Here is a 27,211-nt window from a genome sequence, read left to right as displayed (position 1 = left end):
AAGAGTCCTGTAAGAGGCAAGACTGGTGGGTGTGGTAGAAATGAGTTCCCTTCTCTGGGCCTTTAGGGTCCTCTAGGCTCTGTTTCAGCTGTGAGCTGCTTTTCCTGCTAATCAGGACACTGTCTTTAAGAGTGAAGTGTGGGGAATGGATTAAGATCAGCAAGTTCAGGTTATAACTCAGGTACCTTCTCGTCCTGGGCACTGCCTCCTTTGCTCTAGCACCTGACATCATGCCTGACACATGGAAGGTGCTCATTTTATATTTGCTGAATGAATGAATCAGACTAAACCCACCCAGGCTGAGCAAGCTTTGCAATGTGTGGGCTGTATTTTGTTTTCTGAGTCAAGAGGCCAAGGGGGCGGATGGATGGGCGTGCTTCCGTCGGTTGTTCTCACCCTTAGATACTGAAGCATCCTCCGCTCACCCCTACCAGTAAGAGCTGGAGCTCTGCAGAGTCCTCCTGCTGCACTTTGCCTTGACCAGGAAGCAAGGCTGGACCCTGAGGATAGGTGCTGAGGTGAAGTAATGGGGCAGGGATCCTTTGACATCTGGGAATAAACATTGAAGCTCCAAAGGGACCTTCCCAGTAAGGGTTAATGTTTGTTTGATTGAATATATTTGACTTTTGTTCAGATTGAAAAGTCAGCTCGTCTTAGGGAAAAGAAAGGATCGAAGCGGTAATAGATTTTTTGTGATCCTAGTTACACTGAAACACAGTAAACATGCTGACTGGTTAATCAGTCCCGTGCATCTAGCGTTCGCTCCATAGCCTGGGCATTCATGTTCCATGCTGCTTCCATGCTGCTGTTCCATGCTGCTTCTCCCCACCTCCGGTGCCATCTCTTTCAAAGGGATCTCCCTAGTTCTTCCCTTTTCCTGGCTGCTCCCAGCTGGAGGGGATGTCTCCTTTCTCTGTTCTCCCCCTTATGGGGTACACTATTATGGTGCACACTACATTCTGCTTTGTATCAGAGCCCTTCATGGGTATGTTTCACCCTTCCTCTCTCTAAAAATGTAAGCTGTCAGAGGCTGTGACTATGTCTGATTTATCCTTGAACCTCAGAATTCCTGAGAAAAATGCCTGGCACATGAGAATGCTTTCATGAGTGTTCATTAAGGGGACTTATGTATTAATGAATAAGTAAATTAATGAATACCTCTCCCAGGTACCAAGGCCTTTGGGCTCTTTGGACTCCGATCTCTAATGTTTTTCTTTCTTTTCTCTTTTTCTCCATTTGTCCTTCTGACCAAGTCTCAGACACTTCTATTTCTCTGCGCCTCCGTCCACCCCATACACACCAAAGTCATCTCTGACCTGCACTTCTGAAATCTGCTTTCGGAAACGAAAGCTGCCAGATATGTGGTTTGCTATGTGTTACTGTGGTCACAGCTACCATTGCTGAAATGTATTTAACAAACACATATATAGCGCTTGTGTGCCAGGTAGGTAGTGTTCTAAGAGCTTTACACATACTAACTAACTTCATCTTCATAACGGTCCTGAGACAGGTGGCATGCTTTCCTCAAATTTAACCCTTTGGGAGGCTTTCTGGCTCAGGGTCATGCTCCACCTTACAAGATCAGGCCTGTAATGGACTCTGAAGCAAGGAAACCATTATTTTGACATGCAGAATGTTAATAATGGCCACCGATTGTGAAGAGTCCTGACCTTATTATCAGGAGATCCAACTCTGCTATTTCCTAGCTCTGTGCACTTGAACAAATACCTGACCCTTTGGGCCGCAGATAACAGAATGTGCCTTACAGTCCTGCAGCAAAGATGCAGTGAGATGACATTATCACAGTTGGCACTCAGGAAATATTGAGTTGTCATAAATGAATGGTTTTAAAAACATTTTTAAGCAAAATTTGCACATCTATAGTTAGCTGGTGGAGTGTTAGAGCTGTGGAGTTTCTCAAGCATGGGTTTGAGAAATGCTGCTTCTAGGGATGGACATTACATAAGGATGTAAAGTTATGTTTTCACCCAAGTGAGGGCTGTAAGGTATTGTGGAAGCCACCAGATTCCCAAGATGTCTGCATTGCCATAATGCTCCTCTGCTCTGCAATGAATTTGCACATGGTCTCCTGCCAACTTTTTTCTTAAGAACCCACTCCCAAATCCTCTCTGCATTATGTTCCTTAGAGCACTGCTTTGCATAAGAGTCTATTTCTTGGAAAAGCTCAACAGGGGGAAAAATAGAACAAAAGGGGCTCTGATAGCTTAAGCATAAGTTATCTGAGTGTAATTGTTGGAGGGGCGGGGTTGGGGGTGGGGTATGAGGAAGCCGGGATGGTGGGAGGGGCACACGCATTTTGGATGAGGTTAGATTTACAGACTCTGCAGTGACGGGCTAAAATCCCATTTGAAGATGGCCCAAGGCCTGACAGATCTGGGAAGAGCTTTATGAATGAGGGGAATAGGCTAAGTGCCTCTACAATCGCGATGCTCATTCTATCCATCTTAGTACAACCTCCCATGGCCTTCCTGGTCTGCGGGAGTGCAGCCAACTGGTTTCATCCCTTTTCCAAAGGTAACTGGAGGGACCCTCTACCAGTAGCCTTCCCTCCTGCTTGCATTTTGGATGGTACACTGGAATTGAGGGGCTACAGGGTGAGAGTTTGAGATTAAACCATCTATATGGGGTTAATAATCTAGGGAAGTTTTTCACTTGCTTCCTCAGACCCTGTTGGGTTTCTAGTTTGCAGGTGACTGCTTGCTGAAAAACATGCAGGTGGAAAAACATTTGCTTGCACCATCTTAACTGTGTGCGTATTGTCCATATGTGTGCATGTACACATGTGCATGTGCATGCAGTGTGTCGACTTTGTGCCCAGTGTGTGGGGCTGTACTTTCTAAATACTGTGAGATGGGCTGGTTGTATTATAGTGAATTTTGGGGCTTGGACCTCAGCAAAGTCCCACATGGGAGTAGAGGGCTGGTGACAAGAGGTCACTTCTTTAGGCATTACCTAGGCTCTGGAATATCTGGGTGTGCTGGGCTGCCAAGTACCTGAGCTCACAGTGATGTGCTCACAAGTGACCAGTAGATGGTGCTCTAACAACAGGGAAATATGGCCTCTGTTCCTCATGGGCTGGAAAGCGATTTTAGGAAACCGGTTTCCAATCAGTTATGACCAAATGCTGATTTTCTGCATTTCCATATGTGGGTCTTTAAGACATTGGAAAGAGGGACACTGTAAGGAGAATTCCCACCAAGTTCTCTTATGAAGAGCATCATGGCAATGACCTGTTTTTTTCTAAGGATCCTCCTGGATCTTGAGGGCAATAGATGTGTTTAGTTTAGCATCTTCCCAGCATGGTCCCAGGAACGTGTGGCCACTGATCAAATCCAAATTGAGGATGGCAAGCATAGAATTCCCATGGGCTTAGTGTGAGTGTAGAGTTTCTTCTCTTGACAGTGAGAAATTTGGAATTACACTCTTACCATCCACAAGAGATTAGACTGGGTGTTAGAAAGAGCCATAAAGTGCAAGTCAGAAGATCTGTTAGAAGCCCAGGGAAAATTACTTAATGTTTCTGAAACTGCTAATTTGTCCACCAAATCAGGGTCATAATACATGGGTTAGCGGGCTGATCTCAGAGATTTGTTGTGAGGTTTCTGTAAGCTGAAAACTATTAAACACACATAAAATGTAATTCGGCCATTAAAATTCTAGCCCTCTGGGGGCTGGAAGAATGGGGGCATTAGAGAGTCACAGATCTCAAAGGTCTGAAGAGTTGTGACTGTAGGGTGGGGGATGGTAGATGTGGTGAAATATGAGTGTATGCTTCCCTCTCAGCATTGCTGCCCTCGGACCAAGTCCATTACCAAAGACTTTTATACCGTCATGCTTGCCTCTTTCCTCTTGGGCTGCACCCTCCAGGAATTCCCCATTTATAACCTCGCTACAGAGGAGCTCGTACTCGCTGGCATAGTCTACATTATCCCCAACAGATGTGCTCGTGACTGCTGTCTCAGAATGCAAGGAAGGCAGGCCTCAATTCCACTGGGGCTACACATCTCCAAGTCTAATATCCTGTCTTGGGGATCCTAGGTCTCTAAAGAATTACAGCAGCCACAGAGAACACAGAACATTGTAGAGAGAGGAAGCAGAATTAGTACTGCCTCTCTGCTGAGTGGGTGACATTGAAGACCCAAGTCTGGGTGTTCCAGATCTTCCAGGAACCTCTTCCAGGAGGTAAAGCTCAGAGAACCCTGCTTCCTCTGAGCATTAACAAATGGGCACACCACCCTGAAGCCTGCTACGGCCCAGACACAGAGGACAGGGGTGAAGTCGTACTCTGAGAATGAGGTCTTTCAGGCACTCTGGTCGGTAAGGTTATAGAATCTAATTTAATCCAGGAAGAGGACACGTTTTTGGGGGTCATCATTTATTTTGTTCATTATTATATCCTCAGTGCCAACAGTGTCTGGTGCTCAAAAATATTTATCAGATGATTGATTTGAATAAATTTTGTACTATGGATTATGGTTCTGCCTGAAAGCACGGGTTTGCTCACTTCTGAAAGCCCTTTCTAATCTACACAGTTTGCAGGGTTACTGAGACGACCACTTGTGACCATTGTGAGTGACGAACAGGGACCTCATGGTTCATAGCAACATCTTCCCTTTTACTTCTGACTAGGTATCTAACTGAAAAGGACCCTCCAATTAAGGTAGGTAGAATGACAGAGTAAGGCAGTAATGTGAAATCAAAATAATAATTAGAGCTGACACACCTTGTGTAGTAATTTGGCCTGAAACAGGCTACCCTGAATCAAAAGGTCAACATGCCATCCCAAAGGCAGCAGTGACATCATTCCTTTGGGTTTTCAGTACCCAGAGAATTTCCCTTCACACATGTTCTCATATGTTCTCACACAGTAGACCTTGCGTCAGTGCTCACGTGGCCTTGCCCACAGACACATACACATACACATAGGAACACACGTGCCTCTCACTCAGATGTCCCCTCCCTTCCCCTCAGTTAATCTCACACACAGGGACACACTGCCTTTCAGACACATGAAGCTGCATTCACCCAACCTCTTGGACTTGGTCAGACTCTGTTTCTTTCCTCAGCCACCCACCCCTTCCTTTTCTCTAACATTGCTCATGTGGGGAGAATTTGGATAGAGCTGTGTGTTGAGGCTGAGATTGGAAAAAAGCAGAGGCAAGTGTGTTCCAGCTACTGGAGACATGAAAGGGGGCGGCTGGTACCTGTGTTCCGTTCAAACCACTGAGTCACCTGTGGACAAGGGCATGGTTGCTAAACCCTCTTTCTCAGGGCCTTGGAGTCCACCTTTCCCACTTAACGCAGCTCAGATACTAATTGTTTTTTTCTTCATTAACAGGGTGGGTTTGAGGAAGTCAGTGGAGCGGACTTATGAATAAAAGGGGTGGGTGGGAGGATCTCCTGATAAGACTTTGAGAAGGGTAGTGTTAGCCCCAAACTACCATCCCCGGCCCCAGTATCTGGGCCACTCTTCCAGAAATGGATGCGCAGGGCTCCTCCAGAGCTGAACCCAAGAAGCCGCCCCAGATCGCATTTGCCTAGGGAGGGCAGAAGCTCCCGCGGGGAGCTGGCACCAACAGCAGGGTGCGGAGCCCCCAGTGGTCCCAGCGTGCCTCACGGGGCCTGCGGGTTGCTAAGTGGGGAGACAGGGAGAGGGTGCTGCCTTCTCCGCGGAAATCCCTGGGCAGCGTTCCTTGGAGACTGGGAGGTGTGGAGAAGCAGCGACCGGGCCCTGGAGCGCGGCGCGCACGGCGCAAAGGCTTCGACTACCCGCCTGGGCGGGCACTGCGCGGGGCATAGCACCGGCCGGCGCCTCGGCGGGGACGGAAGGCGCGAGTGCGTGCGCGCGTGCGTGTGCGCCCCCGCCGGGCCTGGGCTCGGCTGTCTTGCGGGGACCGTGCCGCCAGCTGCGCCTGCCTCTCTCCTCTGGCGTTACTTGCGGGAGAGGCGACTCTTGCTGGACCTCTGCGGAGGTGGCCCGCTACCTTCTGGCTAAATAAATCTATGAGCCAAACCAACCTCACTTCCCAGGCCCCTGCAGCTGCGGCCGGCCGGGGTCCTTCCGGCTCCATCCCCGCCCCTCCTGTCCTCACCGGCCCCGCCCCCGCCTCTCCAGGCGCTCCAACGCGCGCCTCGCTGCGCCTCTGCGCTCCGCTCGCCCCCCCCTCCCACCCCCAACTCCTCGCCTTCTCCTTTCCTTCCCCACCTCTCCTCTGCTTCCCGGAGTGGGGCTGTTGGTGGCAGAAGACGCCGAGCCGTTCGGCAGGAAGTTCGGTCCTTGGACAACTCCCGTGCCAGGCCACGGCTAGGATCGCCTGCAACCTGTTCCTCCCTCGCCCAAGTGCTCGCCGCCCGCCCGCTCCCGCCCTCGCCCCGGCGCAGCCGCGGATCGCTGTTGCATGCTGATCCGGGGAGGCGGCGGCGACGGCGGCGGCGGCGAGCGCTCCGGCAGGATGCTGGCACTCGGGCTCCGCTGCTCTCCGGAGGCTGCTCAACTTCTATCCCAAGCGCAGGAGCTTTGAAGTCGTTTGTCCCTCTCCGGTTGGATTGACTTCTTCTTTTGATATTTTGGGCGTTGCGGTTTGCGCAGGAACCTCAGTATCGCTCCCCCTCCCTCTCTGTCAACCTTTGGATGCGTCTGTGCTGGCAGATTTAAAGACCCAAGTCTTGGCTGTGGAATTTCTTAGTTGGACTTGCCGGGGCTGGCGTTATAAAGCATGTCACCATAACCCCGTCCTTGTCTTTTTTTTTTTTTTTTTTTTAACTTCTTTTGTTTTCATTTTTCCCTTCCTCCCCAACCCCCACCCCCAATAAATCACCAAACTGTTACCTAGCGGGCCGGTGCCTGCCTCTCTTCCAGAACTAGGTGGTGCGTCTGCCAGAAGAGGAGCTATGTTTGAAGAGCAGCCTACTCCACCCCTCTCTTCTTCAGTCCCCGAATGCCACCGCACACTGGCATTTTGAAAAAAAAAATTGCCTCCAGAAACTGAGCACCCCCAAGCCCTCCCCCCGTTTTTTTTTTTTTGTTTTTTTGTTTTTTCCTCCTTGAGGAATGGAGCTTCGCAGAGGTTGCATTTAGATTCAACAGTTCAGAGCAGCGGGGCTGCTGCTGCCGCCGCCTCTCTCAAGAGCTCGCGAGGCTCCCCGGAGGCGGTGGTCCCCGTGCTCGTCTGGATGCGGCTCTGAGTCTCCGTGTCTCTCTGCTTGTTGCTGTGTGCGGGTGTCCGGCCGCGATCACCTTTGTGTGTCTTCTGTCTGTTTAAACTTCAGGATGGCTCGCTTCGGGGAGGCGGTGGTCGGCAGGCCGGGGTCGGGCGATGGAGACTCGGACCAGAGCAGGAACCGGCAAGGAACCCCGGTGCCGGCCTCGGGGCCAGCGGCCGCCTACAAGCAGTCGAAAGCGCAGAGGGCGCGGACTATGGCTTTGTACAACCCCATTCCCGTCCGGCAGAACTGTTTCACCGTCAACAGATCCCTGTTCATCTTCGGAGAAGATAATATTGTCAGGAAATACGCCAAGAAGCTCATCGATTGGCCATATCCTTTCTTGCCCACCATAACTCCCCTCTCTCCCTTTGCATTTCTTCCGGTAAGGGGGGAAATCTAGCATGGAATTTATCCCCCATCCCCTTCCTGGTGCCAATTTGCCCCTTTGCTGGAGTGCACTCTACTTCGGTGCACCTGAGGGGCAAGCTTGGTGTCTGTAGAGACCAGTGTGGGCACTAGTGCTTTTCAAGGTAAGACTTGGTTTTTGATTTTTCCTATGTGGAAATCTCTGGTGTCCCTGGGTGCATGGTGTTGCTGTGTCTGCCCCTTTCTGGGCTGGGCTTTGTCTGATTTTCAGGCCCCCTCAGGCCCTTCACATAGAATGGATTGCCCCAAATCTCAGGGTTTTCTTTCATACTCACTCCCCTTTCCTCCCTCAAAGACACCCCCTCTGTCTGCATCCCCACCCTCTGGAAAGACACCTGCACTGTCTGCTTGTGGGGAAGTCAAGGCTCCCTGAGGGGATTTATCAGTTCAGAAGCTTCAAGAGTCTGGGCCAAAACCCTGTAGACAAATAGACAAATGGACAAATAAAACAGCCATTTGGCTGGGGATTCAGCTAACTCTGGGGACTGAGTTTAAGTTCCACTGAGAGTGGAGTGAATGAATGTGTCAGCAGAGGCAATCTCTAATGATACAGCCCAGACAGCTCAGAGTGGAGTTTTCTTTTCAGCCAAAGAACAGCTCATCGGAGTCCATCCTTTTCTTAGTCCTGGGTTGGGTACTCCTGCCTCTGAATGTTTGACTCAGCTGAGTGCTCTCCTTGTGCCCAAGATTCAGGTTGATCTGCTGGGCTTGAATTCATCAGCTGTGCCCAGAGATGTGCAAGCTGTCTGTCTCTCCCTACCTCCAAAGGAACTGCTCTCCACAAAGAGCTGGTGGGGGTGTCTCTGATGGTGGCAGTTTCAGGGTGAACAGGCATAGAAGGAGCTTCTTTGCAGGTTTAATCAAGTGCACCAAATACAGGCTGCTGATTAGGCATCTCACCGCCTTGTTCTTCACTAAGAATTTGGGCACCTGGCAAGGTCTTTAGGAATTGGGGGTTGGTGGGGAGGGTGCTTAATAGGAAGCAAGCCAGTGGCATGGCTTTAAATAGGGGAGTAGGTTTGGAGACATGGGACTTTGATGCTTGTGGAAAGAAATTTCTTGGGAAGGATGTACCTGCAAAGGAGGCCCCTAGTCATCTTCTCTAGCCTCCTCTCTCCCCACCCCTACCCTCCAGGTGTGCAGCAGTGAGACAGCTGGAGCTGCATTGGGTCTCTAGTATCAGTGAGGCACGTGGCTCGCTTCCTCCAGGGCCTGGGCATCTCCCTACTACCCCCACCCCAGTCTCTGGCCTTCCCCTCCTTCTTCCCTAGTTCTCTGCCTCAGCAGCACTGCGATTGGCTGGTGCATGGTGCTTCTAGGCAGCACCCCTCATTAGAAACGAAGGAGCATCTCGAAGCAGATATTCTTCCTGCTGCTGCTCAAATCCTCCCACAACCACCCCTGGCTGGGCTTCCTCTCTCCTCCTTTCTGTGCTCCCCTCCTCCTCCCACCCCCACAGAGTGCTTCGGGGCCATTCCGTGCTGAGTTAAACGTATCTAGGGGTGGGGATACTGGGGAGGAGGAAGGGTCCTGTCCCTGCAGTCCCGCCTGCCCGGTGCGCAGCACAAAGCGGACAGATCTCATTGTGTTGCGTGCTGCGGCAGCAAACACTCCTCTAGTCAGGTTTCCACGGATTTCTCCCGCGGGGCTCCGTTCCCCTGTCCGCCTCTACAGTTCTCTAAAATTCCCCACACTCCAGGTGCTGCTTTACTGTGCCCCTCTCTTAGGGTCGTGTTTACCGAGGCGCCTCTCGGTTTCCTGGCGGTAGACAAAGCCGCCCATCCACCCCGCGGGTGGCAAAGGGTGCCAGCAGCCATCGTTGGCACCTAGGACAGCGCCACCGAAACTCCCCAGGCGTGCGCACGGCAGTGGGATCAGCCCGGTTCAGCACCTCGGGCACTTCCGGCTGGGCCCAGACTGGGGGGGGGGGGGGGGGGTTGGGAAATGAAGCATGGGGTCCATACTACGCGGTTGGCGCTTTGCACGTTTTCTCTTCCGCTGCAAAGACACCGCCTTTCTGCCAGGCGTTGCGAGCGCAAGGTGCGACAGTGGTTTTTACTCCGCCCTTTCCTTGTCTTTGGCCAGGATGGACCAAAGAGAGTCAAAGGAGAGAACGGGGAGTTGATTTCAGCATCGTACTCTGCCTTGGCCCAGAGCCTGGTCCCAGTGGCCTCTTCTATCCCCATAGCTGGAAGTTTCTCAGTGGTTCTTCAGCGTGTAGGCTGTTGTAACAGTGTTCAGAGAACATCTGCTAAGGTGTGTAGAGGAGCCTGGTTGGAAAATTTAAAATACACCATGTTTGCTTCTTTTCCCCCTCCTGGCTATACAGCGAGACTGTCTAATATTCCCTCTGGTGGTGACCGTGTGGAAACATTGCGCTTCTTTGGGTTCTGCGTTTTCTCCAGTACTGCATCTGAGATGCTGGTCTCGCTTTCCTTCCTACCTGGACACCCAGCTTCCTGAAATCGCTCCCTTTTTCTTACTGGGTGGCACTGTGAGCCTTGGTTAACCAGTAAAACTTTGGAGCCAGGCTGTCTGCATTCAAATTCCCCGTTCCTTCACCAGCTCTGTGACCTTGAAACGTTACTTCATTACTTTGTGACTCAGTTTCCTTATCTGTAAAATGAAGGTGATAATAATGAGTTACTGGGAGAACTAAATGAGGTAGTAAAAGTCCAGTTTGTAGAACATTGCCTAATTACCCAGTAAACACCAGCTGTTATTTTAATGGGGTCCTTCAGAAATTTCAGCATACCTGAAGAGAGGGGTCTCAGTTCTAAATGAAGCGTGCCTTCTAGATTTTGCTTCTCAAAAAGAGCAAAGAGCCAACAACCAAATCATCTGGGGGCCTGTTCCTGTTAAAAATTCCGGACCTTGAGCCCCACCTCAGATTTACTGTATCAGAATCTGCATTTTAATAAAATCCCCAGGTGGTTAGTACGCACATTAAAGTCTGGAAAGTACTTCTTTACTGTTTGTAAGGGCCAGATTTTTGAAAAAAGAAAGATTGTTCAGAAAATGTGTTAAGACCTCCTGCTTTGAACTGACATAGGAACATGTAACATGCTTGAGGACTTTGATTATTTGTGCACTTTGTCTCTGAGACTTACACATCTTTTATGGGCTGCAGAAAGTCACTGTGGGTCTAGGAGGAAAGGAACACTTCTGTGTGCTGTGTTAGCCTCTCTTCATGCTGCCTATTACTCGTCTTTAACAAATTGGCCTGAAAAGATCAGTTAAGTGAAAGGAATTATTTAATTTATACTTGTAGCATTCTCTGGCTTGCGTGGGTGGGTGGGGTAATCTTTTCCAGTTATTTAATAGGGGAAGTCTAGTTCTTATGGAAAGAAATGCCCACAATAACCCTGATTTGGCATGAAAGATGGTGGTAAGTTACAGCTCACTCTGAATGTGTTTCATTTTTCTTGGAAGCTACATCTGCATAGGGAGATAATTTTATTTTCTTATGGCACTCTTTTCTGCAGTGGATACCGTAACCTTTTTGAAAATGCTAATCTGATTTAAAATGTGTTATTACATTCTATATGATTCTTCCATTTATTTCTTGTTCATCTAATAGATGTAACAAAAGGATTTTCTTTTCCTCACGGAATTGGCTGCTCTGAGTGTCATCCCACATTCACTGCCATATGCTAACCAGCTCTAACCCATCCATTCCCAGACCCAGTTATTCTATGGACACATACAATGTCTCCCTCATGGTTTGTGAGATTCCCCACACTTGTTTGTACTTTTTTAGGTCAGAGGATGAGAGGAGGAAATATATCTGACTTGGGGACTCTGTGCCATTGATGGGCAGTGGGAGATTTCCTCCCCACTGATGATGTGGGTCATCTCAGCAGGGGAACACATGTTTCATGCAGAAATGTACAGGGCCTAAAGTAGGAAGATCAAATGTGTTTGCAGCCGCTGAGATGTTGAAGCTCATTATAATGAACTTGTAGATATTCATCCATGATTTCTTGTTGCAGAGAATTTCATTGTAGTCTCAAAAGACTCTGGCTCTGGGTCAGAGGTTATGTGCTTTATTATGGTAAATTTCCCATTGAAAAATGTGCATTTATTTTGGAGGATTTTGGTGAGGATTACTAAAAGCTTTAGTGTCCACATCTCCCATTTTGACATAAACTTTTCTGCTGTTCTGGTTGTCTATAAATATACAGCACCTTGCAGGATAGTAGACTGTAATCTTGGCAAGAATTTCAGGTTTGATGTAACGCTAATGGATCATGAGTCAGAGTGCCTTGATTAGGGCAGAGGGTGGCAGCTAACAAGGACAGAGTCTGTAATTATATCCTATGATCACATAATGCAGAAGGGTTTCGCATCTTCTGTGTACCTGGGCACAGATGCAGACAATGAAGCAGACAGTGACTGTCACTGGCCCTGCGGCTGCTAGAGAAAAGTCTTCATTTCCTCTGGAAACCAGGCTATGCCTTGTCGTGGGGACCAGTTGCCATTGGGATGCAGCCTGGAAAGCGAGCTGGAGCGAAGGAGTTTGACAGAAATGAAATGACGGGAGGCTGGAGATGAAAATATCTTGGACGCGATAGTTTTGTCTATTGGCTTGCGTGTCACCATGTCTCCTCTTCCCTCCACTTGCTTTCCCTGTAACAGGCGGGATGCACACTATGAATTAAAGGAGGAGGAGGGAAATAATGAGCACAGGTCTTTTTTATCTTCTGAAAGATTCAGACTTTGGAGTTTATTAGCTCCATCCAGAATTGCTGATCTCTTTTTAGCTGCTGCTGTATAAAATGTAGGGTTCCCCCCCCAATCTCTGCAGCTTCCCCCCTCTTCATAGGAACATCTGGTTTCTTCCTATCTTCATGTTCTTAGTTAAAATAAAACGGAGTCAAGATTTGCTAAGCTGTCAGAACTCCTGCAAACCCTTGACTCCTTGGTTTCCACCAGCAGCCCAGCAGCCTCCCTTTTGTCGTTCGCAAGGCTGCACAGGAAGCTGCGGGTCTCCAAAAGCCCAGCCACGCAAGCCAGCTATCAGAGGCCACTCTGTTTCTCACTGACCACACAGACAGGAAAGAGGGAACCTGGACGTGACTGTAATGAATACCCTTTTATTCAAAGAGAGAGACTTTCTCTTTCTGCTGTCCTCTGTCCCTTTTCCATCTTTCTGTATTTCTCCCTCACTCATTTTTAGGTTCAGCCTTTGTGAATAATTCATTATATGTGTGGGTTTTCTCTAGGATTTTCAGAAAAGGAAGGTTATTTGTCTACTTGGATACAAGCAAGGTCTCTTGCCGAGGACCGGCTTCACAGATGGACTTTTTCGTCTACATCCTCTGTTTTTTTGCAGTGGGACTAGGACACAAAGAAAGGTAGTGGGGGAGCTGGCTGGGGAGGGGGGTAGAGCTCTCTTTTAACATGCTTTTTCTTGCTGCTTTTATAATGACTGCCTCCTACCCAGTCCTGTTACATTTGGGTGCCCCATAAATATGCAGCTACCTCCCCTCTTCTATTCAGAGAAATGGTTAACTAGGAGATATTTATGTCCCCCAAGTACTTGTCACTCTGAACCCTCTTGTCATCCCAGGTCTTACGCTAATAAATGCTGAACCATAGAGCTCAGGAGGCTTCTGTAATTGTTTCTTTTCAAATTTGAGTGGGACTTCACACAGGAATTTGGAAGGGTGAGCAGGTACTGAAATTAATGTGTACCACTCCCCATCCGCTCTGTCATCTGCAACGCTACGTGGCTTTTAAAGCAGTCCCTTTTGGGGGTGCCTGGGTGGCTCAGTCCATTGAGCATCTGATTCAGCTCAGGTCATGATGTCACAGTTCATGAGTTCAAGCCCCACATTGGGCTCTGTGCTGACAGATCAGAACCTGGAACCTGCTTCAGATTCTGTGTCTCTCTCTCTGCCCCTCCCCTGCTTCTACTCTGTCTCTCTCTCAAAAATAAATAAACATTAAAAAAATCTGAAAAAGGGTTGCCAGGGTGGCTCAGTCAGTTAAGCGTCTGACTTTGGCTCATGTCACGATCTCACAGTTCATGAGTTCGAGCCCCATGTCAGGCTCTGTGCTAATAGCTCAGAGCCTGGTGCCTGCTTCAGATTCTGTGTCTCCCTCTCTCTCTCTGCCTCTCCCCCACTCTCTCTCTCTCACTCTCTCTCTCTCCCCCCCTCAAAAAATAAATAAACATCAAAAAAAATTTTTTAAGCAATTCCTGTCGAGGAAGGATAGACATGCCAGTGACGTGTGGCAACACTTCCCCTCCCAAGCATTCTGGACCAGCACAGAGAGGACTTGTGTATGGGCTCACTAGCTCATTTCCAGCATCACTCTTACTTAAGGGCAGAAAGTACAGCACTGAGTTTTTAGGCTCCTCCAACCTGATGGTCTCTTATGTGTCAGTCCTACTTTCGGGGGATGGCTGTGGTTACTTTTGCTCACTGAATAGCCCAGGTATGTTTACTTAATCTTCCATTCCCTGTATCTTTCGCCAGTCTTTGGCTATAAACCCTAATGAGCCCCCCATATCACTGTTTCTGGAAAGCAAGGAGCAGCCAGGAGGTGTGTACTTAAGAAGGAAAAATGGGCCAGATTAAGGAGAATGGCACTGAATGACTAAAACGTGTCAGTTATCCGCGATACTTCCCACCCTGCCCCTGGCAGAGCAGTGGGTACTTCTTAGGAGTGCCTTTTTTTTTTAATTGCATGTTGAGTTCCAAATTTGTAGGACTAGGCAGTTCCACTCTTAGTCCTTTGGAATATTAAAAAAAAAAAAAAAAGGTTCATTTTTAAAGTGGTAGTTCATCCCTGACGCAGGTGGGCAGGGCTTGGGAATGTGACTCCAGGCTAGGCTCCAGCTACAGGCTCCTACCGTCTAGCCAGTGCAGGGCTTCAGGGAGAGGCTGTGCATGGCACCTGTGCCAAGTGTGGTCTTTTTGCCTGTGGGTGGTTGATTTGAACTGCTGTTGCAACTCTGCATAATTTTGAGGCTACATTTTTTTTTTTTTTTTTTTGCTGCATTTGTTCATGCTGCATTTGTGGTGCCTCTGTTCTCCCCATCCCTGGAGAATTTGGAAAGCCTGTGTCAGATGTATGCCTTAGCTTTCTAAAGGCTTCTGTCAGTAGAGCCGGGAGTGGGTGTCTATATACCTCCCCCCTTTAAAGAAGGGATGAAGAGGATGTGGCTGATTGGTGGGTAACAGATTAGAGGGGAAAGGAAGAAATTCTCTAGTCAATGTCAAGAACTGAGGCTTGTAGTAATTAGATTCTGCTGTAATTTCTGTGGCTGAGATGCCAGACACTGTGTGTGCCTTGTGGACCCAGAGAAGAGGCTCTGAAAACCAATGCAGGGAGGGAGATTAGTTCTCATAAGCCTTTCTCAACCTTCAACTTAGTGTAGGTTTGAAGTGTTTCAAACTTTCTGTGCCTCTTTCTCAATTTCCACACCATTGTCTCATGGGGCTGGTCAGAGTCAAAAAGCATGAAATGGATTTTCAACAGTCACTCACCAGCATCCTGGCAATTTCCAGCTGTGTGTTGTTGGGAACTGTTTTGCTACTATTCTGTCAGAGACTGTTCCTTCCAGCAGGTGACTTCCATCAGCATCAAGGCTAATTCCTCATCTTGTTTCTTTGTGTCGAAGTCATACATATGCACTGCCCATTTTATCTACATCACTGGTTCTCTAGCTTAGTGGCACTCAGGATCTACTGAAGGCATCATAAAATACAGATTTCTGGGCCCTGTGGCCAGAGTTTCAGATTCAGTAGGTCTGAAGTAGGTCCTGGGAATATGCATTTGTCACAAGTCCCCAGTTCACACTGATGCTGCTGACCGTACTTTGAGAACTGCTGTTTGACACGGTTTCATTATCTGCCCTGCATTGCCTTTAGAGAAGGCCAGTTTTATAAATCACTGAGGAGAGTCTTCATCCCAGATTTCTCTCTCATATTCCAGCCTGAAGCCTTGCTGCTACCTTTAGGTTCAGATAGTGAGGCTTCAGGACTTCTCTGTCATAATACAGATGATCTTGGGAGCAGTGATATAGTAGCTCATACATGGCATTAACACCTTATAAGTGAAGGCAGGCTCTTCTGAGAACTGACACTGGACATTCCCCCTTTAATTTCAGCATCTAATGCAAGACTGGCTCATGTTGAGCATTTGGTAAAATTATGTTGGATGAATTAATTAATTGGTTACTCTTGGTTAACAACAAACATCAATGTGCCCAGTGTTGCAAACATTATGTGCCTAGTGTTGCAGTGACCTGGACCTGTAGGAACAGGTGTGGCCCTAGTGTGGGGAGAGGAGGTTGCTAGGAGGTAGTGAGGGCACAGGATGGCTGGTGGGGTCATTACAATGGGAATTTGGAGGTTGGAAAGACGAACTTCATCTACTTCACAATCTTGGCATCAACCACTTCAGTTTCTATGTTACCCAATAATGACTGTGAAAAAACTACACAGTATTTGTTATCTGGCATTTTATTATATAGAGCTCTTTATTAATTGGTACAGAGGTCTGTAGTATAATAACAATGGAGATTTGTTCCAGTGGCCCCCAGGCACCACAAAATGCCATAGTGCTTTCTGGATTTTACCAATGAAGCATTCGTTACATTGTGATCAGCTTGGTTTGAATGGTGTGTGCACTTTGTTGTGTTCAGAGATTTTGCAAATTATAATCCATTTTGATTATTTAAAGTAGCTCTTTATCACTTTTTTTGTTAAATTGACCAAAGTGTCCTTCTCTAGCTACGCCAGATAACAGAGGAATCCCTGCATTGTTCTAGAAATCAGTCCTTTCAGCTCTATAAATACTCTAGGACCTGGAGATGAATCCTGGTACAATTGTCATATTGTCAGGTGGTGATTAGAACAAAAGTCCTAATTTTTGAAATGGATTGATAGTTCAGCAAGATTTGGATTCACTGGGCAAGTTCTCCAGCTGGTAAACTTGTATTCTATCCGACTGGGTGTGCTTGTTTCTGTGGGCTGTCACTGAAAATGAGCCATCAAGATTTCTGAGAGAGCTTCCAATGGGCATCTCCAGAAGAGGTTGACAAATTCTCTTCTTTCTTCCTACCCCGACTTGACTGAATTATCCAACTTTAGTGCCTTGGGTTGTTTCCATGTCCTTTTATACTCATCTCATCTCTTTTCTCCTTGAACAAGGTCAGGGGATGTTTGACTCAAAATTGCTCAGTTGCAGGGTGATGGTCTTTAGATGCTCAGGTTATAGAACCTTAGAGTCAGGAATGACCTGAGTCTTTTTGGACTCAGTTGGATGATTCTGCCAAGTTGCAATTCTCAGTTGCTATTCTGCCAACTGCCAAGTCCCTCAAGTACAGCGTTTATTTGCTTTCTGTACTGGGGTCACAACTTTGATTGAAATCTGATTGGTGCTATGCACCCCTCTTTCCTGAAAGAAATACACATACAATTTGCATTCAGTTTCAGGGGGTTCATGGATCACAACTTAAAAATGCTGACTATGTTAAAAAATTCCCACATTCTGGGATGTTGGGATGCTGGACCATCAGGAATAGTGACTCCCAAACTAGCATCATATTCTTTAGATTCAAGTGTGACAGGAACTCCATGTGAAGGATCTACAGAGATATGTTTGCACTAGTGAATCAGCTGTACTGCCACGGTCAAACGCAAGCATTCTCACCAAAGAGTGTTAAGTCAATACAGGAATCACTGTAATAGTTGGCCACCAAGCTTCTAGTGATGAGATGCTCTTCTGTCACTGAGGTGTAGGACATTGAAATATTCTTCCTTATAGCTTCCACCTACTTATTTTGTTTCCTGTTTCTATTCTGTAAAGCAATACAAACCCAGTCTACTTCTCATTCACTTAATGGTCCTATGGTGCTGTAGACTACGACTTTCTGTGATGATGGGTATGTTTTTATCTGTGCTTCTACAGTAGCAGTAGCCACATGTGGCTCTTGAGCACTTGACGTGTGGCTATTATGTTTGAGTACTAAATTTTCAATTGCATTTAACTTTAATTAATTTAAATTAAATAGCTACCTATGGCTAGTGCTACAGTATATGACAGCAGAGGTAGAGAGAATAGATAGATAATGAGTCAGAAAGCCTAAGTTCCTATCTGGGTTCTGTCATTTGTTTGCTTTGTATCGGGCAAGATTTCCCTACCTTGGTGTGCAGGGCTCTACTCTACACATGGTGGCAATGTGCCTGAACCACCATAATCACCTTCTTTTCAACTGTTCCAGTGGGCTGCTAATGTCTCATGGCACCAGCCTCCCCCAGGCCTCCATGCCTGTGCACTTACTGCTTGCAGTGCCTGAAACGTCTTTCTCCCCACTTGACTTCCTGGCTTTAAGACTATACTCAGTCACTTCCTACATGAAGCCTTCCTTGATTTCTCTTGGCAGAGTAAGACCAACCCCCTCCTCTGGGCTCCCATATGGCACCCGGTTTATTGCTTTATTGTAACAGTTACCACAAAGCTTTAGTACTGGTTTATTAAAATCCCTGGAAAGGACATTGTTTATTAGTATTTAAATTACTAGAACACAGAGCATTGCTTATTAACGTTGACACATAATACATTTGTTTAAATTAAAATTTTTAGTTGTTTTGTTTTGTTTTAGAAATGGCATTGTGCTTCTGACTTGATTTGATGTCGCAATCAGCTATAAACCCTGGATCTTTTATATGAATTGATGACAGAGTTAGTTTTCTCTCACTCTCTTCTCAATTTAATTTTTGAGTCTAAATTCAGGACTCCATGTTTATTTCAAGTACATTTTATCTCCTTTTGGTGCAACAGCTCTTCCTGTAGAGATTCTTTGTAAGTGGGGACAGGGAATTAACATTCATTGAGTATCCACCAAATTTGAGACTCTCTGCATTTATACAAAACAGCAATCCAGTGAGAGAAATATTATTTATATTTTAACTATAGAAGATTAAGTCACTTGCCCAAGGTCACCACCAGTGATCTTGAACCTCAGTGGTCTAAGATTTAAGTGATTTCCACTACACATGGTCTTCAGACTCTGCTGTTTAATGAGTGAGCTCTCTACCCGGAGCTCCACATCATCTGCAGACTGGATAAACATATGCTTTATGCTTTCATTCGAGTAACTGATAAGAATATCATTAGAATTGGGGGACCTCCCTTCTGCTTATGATTAGTGCATTGGTCAGTGCCCATCAACTGTTCAGCTTTTCTCAAATTTCCCGTACTCTTCTTTAGCCAGCTTATATTTCTTTATTTAGTGAGAATTTTGTGCAAGATATTCTTGTCACATGCCTTGCTGAATCAATACGTACTTTTATGACTATTTCATGTCTATTTTAGGCTAGGGTATAGCATTCTACTTTCTCCAAAGTCCACGCTAAATATCATTTCCAGAGACTCGCTTAGACACTATTTTATCTCTTTACTAGCAAATAGAAGTGTCAAAGCCTAGAACCTCGGCATTTGAAGGGATTAGACATCATCTAATCCAGTGCCCAGCTGGTGAAAGCATCACCTTACTATTAGGATATGGCAGTCGCTGCTTGGAAGCATTAGAGTGTCAACATTAAGAACATGGCCTCTGGATTCAAATCTTGGTACCATCTCCACAGCTTCCTAGCTGTGTGCCTTGGGGAAGCTACTCAACCTTGCTGTGCTTCAGATGCCTCAAACGCAAAATGGAAATAGGACTTTTAACCTATAAGGTGTATTGTATAGAGTTTTTCAGAAGATCAGGTGGGATAATACATATAAAATGTTAGAACAATGTTTGGCACATAGCTGTGACTACAGCTTAATCGATAGTCTCTGGTTAACTCTGGGTAAATCGACATTAAACTTAAGTGTTCTTCTAACAATACCATCTCCTTTCTTCTGACTTTTGTCAGGTTTCAACCTGAGCACTGCCATTACCCAACATTTTTGTGACCTCACGGTGGTTTTGCAACCTCTTTGAGCCTCAGTGATTTCAGGTGTGAGGGGGAAATAGCTATCTCTACTTTGTCTACCTTTCAAGGCTGACATGTATGAAAGCCTTTTGTAAACATGATCTGTATTAGTGCCAGCGCTAATGTTGATAGAGTTAACAAATATCTAACATTTATTGAGTATTTATGAGGTGCCAGATTACTGTGCTAAGTTTGTCCCGCAGACTATTACATTGATTCCTCGTGGCAATTCTGTAGAGATACCCATTCTTGTTTTCCACATCCCACAGTTGGGGGATTAAGGTGTGGAGAGGTTAACTCACTTGCCCACTTACACAGCAAGCGAGAGCTGGAAGCCTGGGGTCCGGGCCCTCAACAACTGCAGATAGAAGGTTTTTCCATGAGCCTTTTTTTCTTTTCAAAGTTACTGAGTTTACTTTTTTTTTTCAGATGAGTTTTTAAAAAACCTACATCAAAGCCTATATTTCTTTGCATGTGTCTCATACAGATTTTATATTGATATTGCCCCTAAGGGCACATTAGGATTTACAGCCAAGAAAAGATATCTTCAGGAGCAATACGATGTGGAATTTTCCCAGCAAGCTTTTTATAAAAGCAGATCAGATATTCAGAACCCTCAGCTTTAAACAAACACAGATTTTGTTTTTGTTTGTACCAAGATGGTAGCCACAGTTTTCAGATAGCTTGATTGATGGCAAGTGGAAGGATCCATCCTAGAATCCAAGCTTGGCCTCTGAGCAGATTTCCTTCTAAGGGGTTGTTGGCCTTCTGGTGAACTACTCCTTACCTGTTTGGGTTTCTGTGTATTCTGGGTCTCCACCTCTGTTCTGTCAGAAGAGGAAGTCAGGATTGGACTCCCTGAACTGTGGAGGAAGCTTCTGAGAGGATTAGAGGGATGTGGGGAGGGGGAACCTCCATGGGTTAGAGCCCTTGGAAATTTGCCTAATGAGCTTGGTGAAGGCATCCAACTGGGATACCAGAGGACATTTTACCTGAGGGCACTGGATACTGGTGTGGATGTGAATGGAGAAGTAGGATGTACCACTTGGCTTCTGGAAACCAGGTGGAAGATTTAAAAGAAATTGAGGAATATTAAAGAATTGTCTCTTCTTTCTGTTAACTTTGGATTGTATTTGCATGGGAATTTGTATTTATGAAATAACTGAGCCATATGGAGGTACAAGGATGCATGTGTTCTCCTGATCTGTTGATATGAGGAGCAGTTGAAGGGCGTGGGCTTGTCTGGAGGTGGGGTGGGTGGGTAGAAGTGGTAACACAAGGAGGAGGCAGGGCTGGGGAATATGGGCCCATGTAAATTCAGAGATCTGAGCCTTTTGGCAAAATAGCATTCCCTTCTCAAAGAGAGTTATGTATGTATATATTTATTTATTTTTGAGATCACCATCTGCCCCCCCACCCAAGTTCTATGGATAAGGATGTTACATAATCTCTGGGTAACCTCTTTCCCTGGTGATGATTAGAGAGTACCAGATGTCCACCCCTGAATATACAGGCTCATAAAGACTGAGCTCATTTCTGCTGCAAATATCAATAGACAGACTCAAAAGAGCAAAACAAAGGAATAGATTGTAGGAAATGAGAACTGTCCCAATAGCTATCCACACTTCTGTGAAAGAGGCTGGGTTCACAACAATCTTGGACAGTCATAAGGGTTATCATCTCTCCTTTTCTCTTACTTTCATATATTTTTGTCATATAATTTTACTGACATTCCATATGAACCATGATCCAGGCCTAGAGAGTCATCCACTCCTCAGTATGCCTTTAATAAATGTCTATTGTGTGACACTCTAAGTGTGTTTTAGAGACATGTATCATTTAACCTAACCTCATGTGAAGTGGACATTGTTGTTCTCCTATTACTGATGATTAGCACAAGGTCACAGGTAAATGTGATCTGACCAATTCCATTGGCTGCTCTCTTTCCATTGTAGCACACTGCCTCTGGTCAGAGTAGAGACTGGCACTCTTCCCTAACAGAGCATTTTTTCAGGATGACTGTGAACTGCTTACCTGTATCTGTAGCACCCGCTGGTTATGGAAGAGTAACGGATCACTAGATGGTAGAAGAACAAAGATCTTTTATCCATCATCATGACCATCATTAAACGGATCTGAGACATCTGGCTCTGTGTCATTGGAATGTGAGCTTGGGTTGGAATTGGGGCATTTTGCCGTTTTGTTTTCCCTTTACCAAAAGTTCCATTGCCACACTTCCTTCATTGCAAAGGACCTTTGTTTTGGAAATGCCATTTCTCACTCTCTTTTTAACATTAACATGTGAAGTCCCGCTTCTTTTTTCCAGCCCTCAAAGAAGTCTACTCTTTTCTGGGATGCCCATAGTTGTAAGTTACGGTGTGGAGGAGTCAACTTTAATGACTTTTTCTTGAATTTTCATCTTACTGAATGCTTTTGCCTTTGCATATTTTTAAAGAAATGGGAGTTCGGGGGGCAGAAAAGACTCTTAGATTCTAATAGAGAGTGTAGAAAAGGCTTACAATAAATTTTTGGAGAAGCAGCTCTGTGTTCACCCCCAGGCCACCATTGCGAACATTCTACCTTTTTATTAACTATCTTTTAGTCAAGTTTTTGGCCAATTCAGCTGTTCTTCTCAGGCCAATGGAGCTCCTGTTCTTGAAAATTTAGAAACATTTCCATTGACTTTGGACACTTTCAAAGTATTCCTAGGTGTGCCAGGATTTCCATTTTGGATGTTATTGTTGGACGTCGTCATTACTAGCTTCATCAAAAATGGCTTCTCTCAGTTGTAACAATAGATACTCCTCCTTTATCCTCTACTCTCCTCCCATCATATTGCCTATTAACACTATAGAATAATAGTGTATTAGAGTAACAGTGACCTAAGAGAAACTTTTAGTGAATGACAATGAACCCAGGGCTCCTGACTCTACATCCAGGGATTCTTGGATCACATTTCCTCTTTTCTTCCCTCAGTACCCTCTCTGCTCAGTCATCTTCCTTTTAGCCCTTTCATCCTTTTCTGGGGCTTCTCATCCTTTTATTAGCTAGCAAGTATGTGTTTTGTTGTTCATCTTGGTTTGGGGCATAGAAGGCTGGATGTAGGGATTGTGATTGATAAGAAAGGGTTTAATTAAGGAGCAGGAATGGATAAGAGAAAGTTGAAGAGAGGCCAATCAGCACTGATCCAACAAGAATAGGAAGCAATGATTCAGAACAATGGTTAATGTTCTCCTTTCCCAGAAATGTTGCTAGAGAGTATCCCTTGTGAGTTGCTGGAGAACTTTATGAATTGATAGTACTGTACTCAGTAGGCACTGGGCTTCTCCCAAGTGTAAAACCAAGACTGTGTTTCAGCATATGGGAGAATGGATGCTCAGGCAAACACACATCTCAGAAATGTTTTCTGTACTCTTAAGTGGCCTTAGGAAAGGTAAACCATCCAGACCCTACCTTAAGAAATACACTCTTGAGAACAATTGAGTATTCTGGGGATGGAGTCAGTAAATGCAAATCAAAAGATCCTTTTTCTTTTAGAATCCTCAATTCAAGCCAAGAAACCAGGGAGTTTTATTTGATTGTTTTGATAATAAGTTCCTAAGCTTTTCAGGGCATGGGGCTATGAATCCAGAGAGGTTTCTAGTTCTGGCTCTGGAAAAGTCTCCTTCCACCTTGGGTCTCAATATCTACATCTTAAAATGAATATAATGGAGTAGTAAGTAGAACTCTAAGGCACCTTTCAGTTCTTACCTTTGTGCCCCTGAAAATCTAGTTTCTTAGTTTCTTCAGTTGTTATGCCACCTGAGTTGAGGACACCATTACCTTTCATGGCCTCCAGAATCTACAGAAGTGTTCTTTACCCTGGCTGTACATTAGAATCAGTTTGGAAACTTCTAGAAATGCTGATGCCCATATGGCAGCTGAGGCAAATCAGAATTTCTAGAGATAGGATACCTGTATCCTTGATTTTTTGTTTTGTAAATGTTTATTTTTGAGAAAGAGAGCATGAGCAGGGAAGGGGCAGGGAGAGGAAGACAGAGGGTCTGAAGCGGGCTCTGCACTGACAGCAGCTAGCCTGATGTGGGGCTCGAACTCCTGAACTGTGAGATCATAACCTGAGCTGAAGTCTGACACTCAACTAACTGAACCACCCAGGCACCCCTGGTATCCTTGATTTTTAAAAGCTTCCCAAGTCTGAGGCGCCTGGGTGGCTCAGTCAGTTGAGTGTCTGACTTCTGCTCAGGTCATGAGCTCGCAGTTTGTGAGTCTGAGCCCCTCGTCGGGCTCTGTGCTGACAGCTCAGAGCCTGGAGCCTGCTTTAGATTCTGTGTGTGTGTGTGTGTGTGTCTCTCTCTCTCTCTCTCTCTCTCTCTGCCCCTCCTTCACTCACGCTCTGTCTCTCTCCCCTTCGGAAATAAATAAACATTAAAAAAAAAAATTAAAAGCTTCCCAGGTGATTCTGTATGCAGCCAAGGCTGAGATCTACCAGTCTTCTAGGAGGAGAGATGAGCCTTTTACCTGATGTATTTCTATCTCTTGGGATTGTACTTTCTTCAGGTGTGTTGTCAGATTCCTCTCTATTCTTTTGTAGGCTGTGGTGAAATAGCAGGAGCCCCTGGGTATCCCAGAATTCAGCATGAGAGAGTGGGGTGATTAATTAATTGTTATGTCTACGGCACTGGCAAACCATTCACCTGTGCTGCTTCTGGCACACATCCAGCTGCATAGGTACCAGCCTTCTGTGATAAGGGTGATTTTCCAAACTTCATGAATGCAGGACTAGCTAATTGGGCAAGTTGAAGCTCATGGACAGAGTGAGTCATCTGACCCAGGAGGCCCTTGAGCAAGTAACTGAAGACCATTGACCTTGCTTCCTACCCATTTGTTAACCCCTTGTTAGCAACAAGGGTTGATCCAGCTTGACTACTATCAAATACAGGAACCTCCTTCTCAATAGCCTTGATGGTCTCCCAGAGTCATAGAACTTAACAGTGAATGATGTATTCAAACTGGCCGGCCCCAACTCTTGGGTGTTTATTGTATCTTTGTACCTCCGTGTGCATTGATGTCAAATTGGTAGCTTGAAATTAGTTATGGAGAGAATATTTATACTAGAAATTGGCAAATGCTATACTTAGACTGGTTGTTAAACATTTATTAGTATAACATTCAGTTTACTACTTAACGAAACAGTCTATTCACATGTGGAAAAGTGATGTTGCTTCTCTGTATTCCCTGAGATCTGCCTTTGGATGGGTATTCTACCCTTTGGCCTTGGTCTTACCTTCTGGAATAACTTACACAATGTTTAAGTCCCCATTATAAGTCAGCCCTTCGGATATTTGAAAACAGCTATGACGTCTCTCTCAAGTCTTCCTCTCCCAAGCTGTATACCCTTAGTACCTTTAACATTTTCTCATGTGATTTGGAGGCTCAGTGTGTGTCTTTGAACTCTGGGGTACAGTTGCTGGGTTTTCAAAGAAAAGCAAGTGTTCTCTCACAGATGATCTTTGGACCCTTTCATAAAAGACTTTTCATTTTCTTTATACATTCAAGTACTGCCTATCACCCCATGAAGCAAGTGTAGATGTGAAGGAGGGTACAGTCTTGGGTGTGGTTCCTGGCTGCAGCCCACATTCTTCTCCCCTTGATGCACACTGCTGCCAGAACTCTTGATGGGCTCGAATGTGTCAGAGTGTCATCAAAACACAGATTTTGGTTTCTGAAACAGGTAATCTTCCCACTGCTGTTTTGTTTTCTTCCAGAGGCTTTTAATACTCCCCTTTTCTTTCTTCCCTTTTCTGTAGTGTTCAATCATCTGTCCCCTAATCACCAAAACTGTGTGTTGAATGACAGCATTTTGAGTCCAGGATTCAGTCAGATACATAAAAAGTGAATTGTTAAGATATATCCACCTGACTGAAACTGAGGCAAAAGGAGGAGGAAAGCGGGTGCTGTCTTAATTCCTCAGAAATTCCACTCCCCATTCTCTTGGAATTGGGGCCCAGATGAGTCTGGAACAGAGCTCAGTATTGGTTAACCAAATTAGCAATAATGTGAACTTCTTTTCACTCATTATGTATAGAGGCAGGGATACAGGAGTCAGATGAGAATTCTTTGGTCTAAAAGCAATGGAAGGTTGAATGTGGCTTCCTTCACAGCCAACATTGAAAGGTTAGTGCTAGGGATCTTTTTTGTTGAGTAACTGAGTCCACTGACCCTCTCCATAAGAGAGCAGTGGGACTGTGCCAGCAAGAGAGAGCCTTTTGGGAGAGGGGGTCTCTGCCTCTTTGCTGTGTTGTCAACATTGCTTTCTTTGTCTTTCATTCATTAGGATTTAAGTCTTTCAGAGTAGGTGTAATGGCATCTCCATGTTCTTGACAGAGAGAGAGAGAGAGAGAGAGAGAGATCGAGAATGGGAGAGGTGTGTATGTATGTTCAGGACTGCCTGTCAGATGGTGAATTTGAACAGAAGCAGCTGTTGTCATGGTGATGGCAGGTTGCATCCCACCACCATGGAAACCAAAGTTAAAAAACTGATGTTAAGGCTGGAAGTCACATGATACATTTTTGTTTTGTTTTGTTTTAAAAAAAGAAAAGGGGTTTGGTTTTTCAATCTGATCCTTTTTTTTTTTTTTAAGACAAAGTTGGGTGGTGAGAAAAACTGCAATAAGGAAAGCAATGAGATAATGAAATGGGACGACATGAAGTACACAGAGCCTTCCACCTCATTTTTCTGTTTGTTAACAGTGCATTTCTCCTGACATGGGGGTAGGAAAGGAGGAGGGAATACAGTGTGATTTTCCAAATTTGCACCCTGTGCACTGCTAACTGTCACATGAAGAAGCCCAGGGGGGTTAGCTCTCCTGCCCTTTGGTGGCAATGCGTGGTCTGCCCTCTATTGATCAGCCCAGGAAGGGAAACCTAAAATTAAGAACTGAGAAAAGAGATGGAAATGGAATTGAAGGTGTGACTTCCTCCATAGATGAGGGTGGTTTATACATTGATAAGTTTAGATGATTAAAAATTGAAAAATTCATCTATAGCCGTCAGAACCCCAAGGAATATAATCCCTCTGCCTATTTCCTTTTCTGGATTGGTTTTTGGGCTACACTGTCCTGCTAGGTCAGCCACAGGAGCAAGTGCAAGTAAGTCTGGAAGGAGCCGAGCCAGGAGCACATTAGCCTCCAAGCCAGGTTCCTTGGACTTCAGCTTACCTCTTAACCTGGCCTTTCCCCTGCGTGGGAAGAGGTATGGTGGAGAAAGCTTGCTGAGAGGCCTCAGGAGGCCCTCTTGGATCTCCATCTTTTTGTCTCATACTCGCTCCTACTTCCTACCATGATCTGGACAAAAAGCGAGGCATCCTTCCACAAAGGGAGATGGCCTCAGGCCTGTTTTAACAGGGTGGGATTTAATTTTCTTTTCAATCTGAAAGGTTGAAGACCTGTATGCATGGCATATTCCTATGAGAATATCAGCCTCTAGAAAGGCTGAAGAGTGTGAGGGGTGCAGACACCCTCTGTGGAAATAATTATGGTGGCTCTAGCCATGTCTGGGTTTGAGACATGAAATCTGTCTCTTCAGTATTACTGGTCCCTCCAGGACAGATGTATCGT

At 45.7% G+C, this 27,211-nt stretch overlaps 1 protein-coding gene across 1 annotated transcript in view; it reads left to right on the top strand.

The window, feature by feature from the left end:
- Positions 1-27,211, top strand: part of CACNA1E (calcium voltage-gated channel subunit alpha1 E) — a 382,346-nt gene that overhangs the window by 66,060 nt on the left and 289,075 nt on the right. Inside the window, exon 2 of the mRNA XM_042925223.1 lies at positions 7,291-7,557. Within this exon, the coding sequence (XP_042781157.1) occupies positions 7,291-7,557 (267 nt within the window). The remainder of the gene's footprint in view (positions 1-7,290; positions 7,558-27,211) is intronic.

The sequence above is a fragment of the Panthera leo genome, chromosome F3, assembly GCF_018350215.1.
Source record: "Panthera leo isolate Ple1 chromosome F3, P.leo_Ple1_pat1.1, whole genome shotgun sequence".
NCBI lineage: Eukaryota > Metazoa > Chordata > Mammalia > Carnivora > Felidae > Panthera > Panthera leo.
This window is presented reverse-complemented; position numbering and strand designations above follow the sequence as displayed.